Genomic DNA, 8,665 nt, shown 5'->3' on the forward strand with positions numbered 1-8,665 from the left:
CATTTTATTATGTAAAGAAATACTGCCATCTTGTGGTGTTAATGGTAGATTCATATTAGGTTGCTGCCTGACTTCGGATTGCATCTTGTTGCTTTACTTGATATTCAATAATGCTCCTTTATCAGGGCAAACTGATATCGGAAACCCAGAACTAATATGTTATGTTACATTTGTCTGTCTAGAGATTAGGGCACTTCTGACCTTGTTTTATTCAAGGGAAGTTGAACATTTTCCAAGTGTGTGCCATGACCATAATACTTCACCATAGCTACAAAGTAACTGACACTTTAGAGCAGGATTTTCCGGCCCGAGGGGTCCAATCCAGCCGTGTGTGTGTGTGTGTATATATATATACTGCTCAAAAAAATTAAGGGAACACTTAAACACAATGTAACTCCAAGTCAATCACACTTCTGTGAAATCAAACTTTCCACTTAGGAAGCAACACTGATTGACAAATTTCACATGCTGTTGTACAAATGGAATAGACAAGAGGTGGAAATTATAGGCAATTAGCAAGACACCCCCAATAAAGGAGTGGTTCTGCAGGTGGTGACCACAGACCTCTTCTCAGTTCCTATGCTTCCTGGCTGATGTTTTGGTCACTTTTGAATGCTGGTGGTGCTTTCACTCTAGTGGTAGCATGAGACTCAGGTAGTGCAGCTCATCCAGGATGGCACATCAATGCAAGCTGTGGCAAGAAGGTTTGCTGTGTCTGTCAGTGTAGTGTCCAGAGCATGGAGGCGCTACCACGAGACAGGCCAGTACATCAGGAGATGTGGAGGAGGCCGTAGGAGGGCAACAATCCAGCAGCAGGATCGCTACCTAGCCTTTGTGCAAGTAGGAGCAGGAGGAGCACTGCCAGAGCCCTGCAAAATGACCTCCAGCAGGCCACAAATGTGCATGTGTCTGCTCAAACGGTCAGAAACAGACTCCATGAGGGTGGTATGAGGGCCCGACGTCCACAGGTGGGGTTGTGCTTACAGCCCAACACCGTGCAGGACGTTTGGCATTTGCCAGAGAACACCAAGATTGGCAAATTCGCCACTGGCGCCCTGTGCTCTTCACAGATGAAAGCAGGTTCACACTGAGCACATTTGACAGAGTCTGGAGACACCGTGGAGAACGTTCTGCTGCCTGCAACATCCTCCAGCATGACCGGTTTGGTGGTGGGTCAGTCATGGTGTGGGGTGGCATTTCTTCAGGGGGCTGCACAGCCCTCCATGTGCTCGCCAGAGGTAGCCTGACTGCCATTAGGTACCGAGATGAGATCCTCAGACCCCTTGTGACACCATATGCTGGTGCGGTTGGCCCTGGATTGCTCCTAATGCAAGACAATGCTAGACCTCATGTGGCTGGAGTGTGTCAGCAGTTGTTGCAAGAGGAAGGCATTGATGCTATGGACAGGCCCGCCCGTTCCCCAGACCTGAATCCAAATGAGCACATCTGGGACATCATGTCTCGCTCCATCCACCAATGCCACGTTGCACCACAGACTGTCCAGAAGTTGGCGGATGCTTTAGTCCAGGTCTGGGAGGAGATCCCTCAGGAGACCATCCGCCACATCATCAGGAGCATGCCCGGGCGTTGTAGGGAGGTCATACAGGCATGTGGAGGCCACACACACTACTGAGCATCATTTTGACTTGTTTTAAGGACATTACATCAAAGTTGGATCAGCCTGTAGTGTGGTTTTCCACTTTAACTAATTCGTCCCAGAGAGCACCATAACCGAGTAAGGCCAAGAGGTTTAACAATTAGAAACAATGTTGACTTTTAATCTTCTGTGCAATACAATATAAAATGTTACATTACATTTCATTTTTTCTATTGAGAAGAAAACTACATTCAATAAGTACATCCTGGGGGTTTCTGCCCCCGACCCTCCCCATACTCTGGTCAATCATTTGAAGCAGATAGAGGAGAGGTGGTTGGTGCATACTCAGCATGGGGTACACTTGGCATGGTGGAGGGTTTCATGTGCGTGCCTGGTGGGTGTAGAAAGTGCAGTGGTGTAAAGTATTTAAGTAAAAATACTTTGAAGTGCTACTTGTCATTTTTTTTGAGTATCTGTACTTTACTATTTTTGACAACTTTTACTTCACTACATTCCTAAAGAAAATGATCTTTACATTTAATGCCTAGCAGCACAGGAAAATTCACACCCTTATCAAGAAAACATCCCTGGTCATCCCTATTGTGGACTCACTAAACAATTTACAAATTGAGCATTTGAGTATATTAAAATATATTTAAAACCTAAGACTTTGACTCAAGTAGTATTTTACTGGGTGACTTTCACTTTTACTTGAGTCATTTTCTATTAAGGTATCTTTACTTTTACTCAAGTATGACAATTGTGTACTTTTCCCACCACTGTGGTGAAAACACTTCCATGTGGTCAGTCAGTCACCACTCCCAAAAACCGCAGTCAAAATTGGACTGGGGTTGTAGCTAGAGCTCAAAATATGTTTCAGGAGAGGGAGAACAGTTTTTACTCCTAAACTGACATCACGTGATCTCTGTGTACACTGTCCAGTCGCCTGCTGGTTTCCATAATCGACGCTACAACTCCCCCATCATCACAAATCATAATTCAACAAGGAAAGGAGAGCGAGTAACCTCCATTTCTACTTTCACCAGCTGGGTTGACCCACAGTGCACAATAGAGACACACAGGTCCCTGTGATGGAACAGTAATGGCATTACCAAAGTCACCTCAACAAACAAGGCTCAGGTCCCATCACTGATGGGATATAAACCATGTCTCCATGGCAGGATACACCTCATAACATCACAAACAGCCAATCAGAACTGGTGTGCTATGTATAAGGTTTAAACCCGATAAAGCTGGTAGGCTTGAATCTATATAAGTGCCTGAGCACATTTTTTGAAATCAGTACATCATTGGTGGGTAATACAAATACACCAGTCGCTCAAATGTTCTTGTCATCGGAAAGTGCAACTTGTATGGCCTGCACGTCATCCTCACTCTGACCCTCTCTGGGATGGGATTCCATCTCTTCGTAAGGGGGCGGAAGGATATCGGGGCTTTGATTGGATGGATGGATACGGTAACTGGAATCTGATAGGGTGTGCGCTAATGATGGACCTGGAGCCGCCTGGGAAAGTAAGAGTTGGGTGGGCCCTCTGCAGGGTGGCAGGCGTTGCCCCCAGCTCCCATAGACAGCCTCCTCATAGCTGGGCAGAGACACAGGCAGGCCATCCACCATCAGATCCATCTGGTCAGAGGACCGCCTGCTGAACAACAGTTGAGAGATGATCAGATGACTTCAGAGACAAGACACAGCACTCACACAGTGGGTGGAGTTATCTACAATCTAATAGACACTACAGCTTTGAAACACCCACCATTGATGATAACAAGATGACTATCAAAAACAACTGAATTCAATTCTTCTGTCTCTTAAAAGGTCTTTCAGCGTTCACTCATCAGATTATAAAGGGGCTTTCATTACAGGATATGATGCCTTTCCAAGCCTCTACTTTTCAAAGCCACTACAGTGCTGTAACCATCCCTACAGAGCAACACATCTGATTCAACCTAACATCAAGACCTTGATTAGCTGAATCAGGTGTGTTAGTCCTGGGCTGGAACAAAATCTACATACACTATAACGCACCAGGACCAGGGTTAGTAGTGACTACACTGCTATAGAGGCTCCAGTCATATGAATATAGTTGTGTGAGTGACAGGGATAAGAGCCAATCATATCTGCCTACCTGTGTGAGTGACAGTGGAAAAGGCGTGACTTGATCACCAAGCAGGCCGTGGTGGTGAGGAGGAATATGGACACGCCCACTGCCGTCGTGGCAACGCTGGGGAGTGAGTGGGCCACCTGGTCCTCATAGTTAACATGTCTGTCTGAGAGAAAACACAACACAAACAATCAACACACACACACCTACAACACACTTAGCTCTGGTCCAAGGTGTTACCAACACCCTGGACCAGAGCTACAACACACTAGACAAACACAATTTTGATGAAACACACTACTGACACTCATATGGACAGTATGATACAGGGTCTTTCAAAGGGAGTCATGCATCTGTAGGTGTGGTTTCTTATATCCATGATGCAGTACATTTCCGTGAGGTTTAATAGGGCAGAGGAAAGAGACTGGTTAGTTTGGTGACTTTGCTCACTTCCCGTTTCTTGATGCTGGTTTCCTGCCTCGATGCAGCACAGGCCTGAAAGAGGAAGCACGAGGCTCGGCTCTATGACTTGAGAGTAAGATGTTTAGAATCTGCTCTGTCGGCTTTTGCATCTAACATACACCAAGTAGATCACTGACCTATGCTGTGTGGAAGTCACAACAGTCTAATGTCAGCACTTAGCAGGACACACACCATACTGTTAAGCACCCTAAAACACTGCTCAGCTCCTCTCTAGTGCCATGCAATGCCTATGTAGGCTATACTCACGGCCATTGAAGAAAAAAAGTTGTGCTTACATAAGGATTATAGCTTTTAAATCTACTGGTACAGAGTGGATAGAGTGCATGCTTCCACCTGCCTCTTCCACATCCAATAAGAGAACAAATAAAGGGGGGTGTTCATAGCATTGCTATTACTCAGCTTATGAGATGACTATGTAACATTTACATCATCCACCCATAACCTCTGTGCATATAGACAACCAGGAACCAGGCAAAGTAATAATTGTTAGGTGTCAGAGTTCATACATTTACCAAGTCAGTGAGTCTGAGTACAGGGCCTACCTTAAATAACACTGCAACCTTTGACCTGACTGTAGTTTACCTAACACTCATCAATCTCATATCAGTCACTCATGGACATACTCCACACACACACACATGCTTTTGTAGGCCCGCGGATCCATTTCCAAAAATAACAATAAACACAAGGTCCAATTTCGAAATTTGTTTGTTTGCATCAGCAGTTTCTCTCTTGTTATTTCAGTCACTGATAGTCACTCAATTACCCCATGTCACCTAAAATGTTTTAGATTGGTAAATTAGTCTAACAGCCAGCTATCTAAACTTATAATCATGGTAGAATTTCTGACTGGGGGGCCACCATTGATTTTGTTAGTCACTCTTACTCAGATATCAAAATATTCTCTACGCCCCATGGCAAAACATGTAGAATTGCAGCAAACTTGCTTTTAATTGGCAACCTTTATCTACACCCCATGGCAAAATGTGTAGAATTGCAGGAAATTAACTCCAAAACTTCAATTTTGCTGTCAAGAGGGTGGCCACTAAAATATTTTGCTCACAAGATGGGGGTTACGTCTGGCTCTGACTGCATTCGTGGGTATGGATGTGGGTAAGGATGTGGGTAAGGATGTGGGTATGCAGATCCGCAAGCCACTGCAGCCCCCAATGATGAGTTCCGATTCTGAGGCCCCCACCCCCATCAAAGTTGCCCATCCCTGCTCTAGTCCATTACACTATGGGCAAAGGTTTCCCCCTCCTCCCCCTTGGCCGTGGTGACTCAGTACACGACACTCACCTCGCATGGCGAGACAGGTGGGCACGCTGGGGATCCATTTGCCTTGGCGGCAGCGCAAGCTGCGCACCATCTCTTTTGGGATGGCATAGCCGGGCTCACAGAAGAAGTAGATCAAGCTCTTCTGGGGGAAGCCTCGGCAGGGGGAGGGCTCGCAGCGGAAGCCTCCGTGTTCTGGCACCAGCGGGTAGGTGCAGTTCCCTTGCCTGCCTGCAGATGAGGCATACAGTTCAGTTGTTTGACCTTACTGTTGAATCTAACCTGCAGTTATTGCATCTCAAAGCTCTGTGATTCAGGTTTGATATTTGCTATTTTATTAGGATCCCCATTAGCTGTTGCGAAAGCAGCAGCTCTTGGGGTCCACACAAAACATGATATAATACAGAACATTAATAGACAAGAACAGCTCGTGGACAGAACTGCATCAATTTAAAAATGGCACAGGTAGCCTACATAGTAATACATACAAACTATCTAGGTCAAATAGGGGAGAGACGCTGTGCTGTGAGGTGTTGCTTTGAAGAGGGGAAAAAGCTTTCGTTAAGAGAGTTTATTATTAGAGACAGTAGTTTGGATGGAGTAAGACAGGGGGTGTCTGGGAGGAGGAGTCTTGCAGGTCAGGGGAGAGGGCTGAGAGTCAATGCACTGTGATGTCGGTTGTATGTCCAGATAGTTCACTAATTCCATGGATTATAGCTTTCGGGTGCAGTGGTGACTATTTCAACTAGTGCATGGTGGTGCAACGTGGATCCCTAGCAGAGGTGATCACTGTGGGTGGCCAGTTGTGGGTGGTTAGCGTGGGTGGTTGGGGAGGGAGATGGATACCTGTGGTGAGGTCTGGAAGGACGACCAGGAGAATGAGCCCATAGCCCAGAATGACATGTCCACGCAGCCATAAAGACCCCCACCGCGCAGACATCAAAACAGTCTACCTGCAGACACAACAAACAGAGGACTCAGTGCCCTGCAGATAGTCATGCACACACTTATGCACACACACAAGCATGCATGTACACACACACACACACACACACACACACACACACACACACACACACACAGTTGTTAAATACCAACAAATATCTAATCATGCACATGGAAATCATACCCTTTTGCTGTGACAAAGGCAGGGGACAGCAGTTCACAACTGCAGCTACCATAAACACAGACAGCCTGACCCTGAATGAGCGAATCAATGCCCTTTCATTTCCCAAAACTGAAACTAAACTTGGGTTATTGTTTAACACCTGACATTTACCAACATTACTTATATGACTGGTAGTGTTTTTTTTCACCGGGTCCATATTTCCTGTGCTAGCAATCGACTTGGCACATAGGTACGGCACGAACACAAATGCCATGGTGTGGTGGGTTTTGGAGTGCCAGTCATCTCTGGAGCAGCGGGGGAGGTCCCTGCCAACACCATGTGTGCTGTTCTCACACAACCTACAGGTGTAGGATCTTCATTTGAGGCAGTTTGCTACAGCAGGAAAATAATCCTACAGCAATAGTAAATGTGAATTATGTGGATTATAATTAATGGACATTTTTGTAGGGGTTGATAACATTTTCGTAAGGGAAAACCAAGTCTGACATTTTTAAATGTAAGTTACAAACTTCCGAAGCCTATCTATGAAGCCCATCTATTAAACCTCAAATACACTACTGAATGTTACATTTCCTGCATTGCTGGAAGGTTCTCCTGCAACAGGGTGATCAAATGAAGATCCTACACCTGTATCTATCAGGCAGCGAGCTGTGACCACAATGTAGGAGGGTGGCATATTACTCACCATCATATTAAAACTTCTGTTCTGCGCAAGCTGTGAAGTATGCCATTACACATTTCTCCAGCGCCATGATAATGCATTACTTTAAAATGCGACTCCATAAAATGAAATGTAATAAGTATGTATCAATAAAAGGCACTCATTTGGACATGTCCAGTAAAACATGGATGTATTTCTCCTCTGTATGGATTTGGTAACTGTTTCATCTTCTGCGTGCCAACAAGGATTCCCATGTTTGATGGGTTATTACTGACTAACTAACCTATTGGTTTCATGACTTTTGCTATGCAGTACTTTGCACTTTCTGCTCTGACTTTCAAACTACTCAGCTGCATCCCTTCGAGGTGTTCCTGTTAGTGTAATACATGGAGGACTGACACACAGTGACACTTTTCCTGCCATCCCACTGATCCATGAGGAATAGGTGCGCCTTCTGTGACTACACCCACATCCCATATAAGTCAACCATTATAATATGACTCACGCTACTTATGTCTTTGTGTTGTCATGGAAATTAGGACATGCAATCAATGGGGTTTTTGTGTGTCCTATTAAGACACAAATGATAAGGACCTTGTAGACTACGGCAGAATATGGTAAGCTAAAGCTATTGTGTTCGTCAAAAGCACGTAGGCTCATAGAAATAAGGCTAGTGTTTGTGGAACGTTCATGAGAAACCAACTAAATAGCCTATCAGCGCTCGCTGAACATAAATGCGCAACGGAGCTGAATGCACAGGTGCAAACCCAGAAATCACCAGATACCCCCAAATAAATAACAAATGCCAAAGCTGACGCATTTATACCATATCCAGAATGCTATTATATCAAACCACTAATTGAAATTCACAATTTCTCTAGCCGACTAAACTCAACTCCCAATAATTCAAAAATGATTCATACAGCCTACAAGCTAGCCATATCTTACATATCACGTTATATTATTGGGGTTAAACTGATTACATTTTGAAAAAAAATGACTTGCATAAAAATAACATCTCACCGATAAAGCTACTCACCTGTAGAATCTAGATATAGGAATATTCTGTCTAAGGTTAAGTCCAAAATGGAATAAAGCAATACTTCTCCGTCTGTTTGATGTACGATCCGCTCGAGAATAATATTTCGTTTTTTTTATTCGACAACTCTCCTCCAGATGAATGTGGCATATAGCAACAAGTGGATCTATTTCACAGCCGCTGACAATTGAATCATTGCTCAGCTGTGTTTCTGACAGGAACTGAGAGACTTATCATAGGCTGCTGTCCCGACTACGCGCGCTGCTGACATTTGTCGATTCGTTTTACATGGCCTGGTGCCACGGGTGGGCGGAGCTGCCTCATTTTAGACAATTCCATGGGTCCTAAAAATATTCGT

The 8,665-nt window shown here is 44.7% G+C and overlaps 1 protein-coding gene across 3 annotated transcripts; it reads right to left on the bottom strand.

Moving 5' to 3' along the window:
* Positions 1-1,757: 1,757 nt before the first annotated feature.
* Positions 1,758-8,665, bottom strand: LOC112265296 (sushi domain-containing protein 6). 3 transcript variants are annotated; one of them, XM_042296016.1, is made up of 5 exons: positions 8,292-8,665; positions 6,325-6,431; positions 5,503-5,709; positions 3,745-3,886; positions 1,758-3,261 (listed from the first exon to the last, which is right to left on the bottom strand). In XM_042296016.1, exons 2-5 carry the CDS (start codon positions 6,416-6,418, stop codon positions 2,937-2,939), a joined length of 768 nt encoding a protein of 255 aa, XP_042151950.1. In that variant the 5' UTR covers positions 6,419-6,431; positions 8,292-8,665; the 3' UTR covers positions 1,758-2,936. The 3 variants fall into 3 exon arrangements, with proteins under 3 accessions (XP_042151950.1, XP_024298217.1, XP_024298218.1); XM_024442449.2 differs by having other exon boundaries at positions 8,308-8,610; XM_024442450.2 differs by having other exon boundaries at positions 1,758-3,258; positions 8,308-8,604.

This window comes from Oncorhynchus tshawytscha, linkage group LG13 (assembly GCF_018296145.1).
Source record: "Oncorhynchus tshawytscha isolate Ot180627B linkage group LG13, Otsh_v2.0, whole genome shotgun sequence".
In the NCBI taxonomy this organism is placed as follows: Eukaryota; Metazoa; Chordata; class Actinopteri; order Salmoniformes; family Salmonidae; genus Oncorhynchus; species Oncorhynchus tshawytscha.

Excerpts from the sequence above, each read along its gene's own strand:
- LOC112265296 (XM_042296016.1), bottom strand. The coding sequence starts at position 6,418 with ATGTCTGCGCGGTGGGGGTCTTTATGGCTGCGTGGACATGTCATTCTG. Across the intron at positions 5,710-6,324 it reads CCTTCCAGACCTCACCACAG|GCAGGCAAGGGAACTGCACC; the intron begins GTATCCATCTCC and ends CCTCATCTGCAG. Across the intron at positions 3,262-3,744 it reads TTCCACTGTCACTCACACAG|CAGGCGGTCCTCTGACCAGA; the intron begins GTAGGCAGATAT and ends ACTGTTGTTCAG.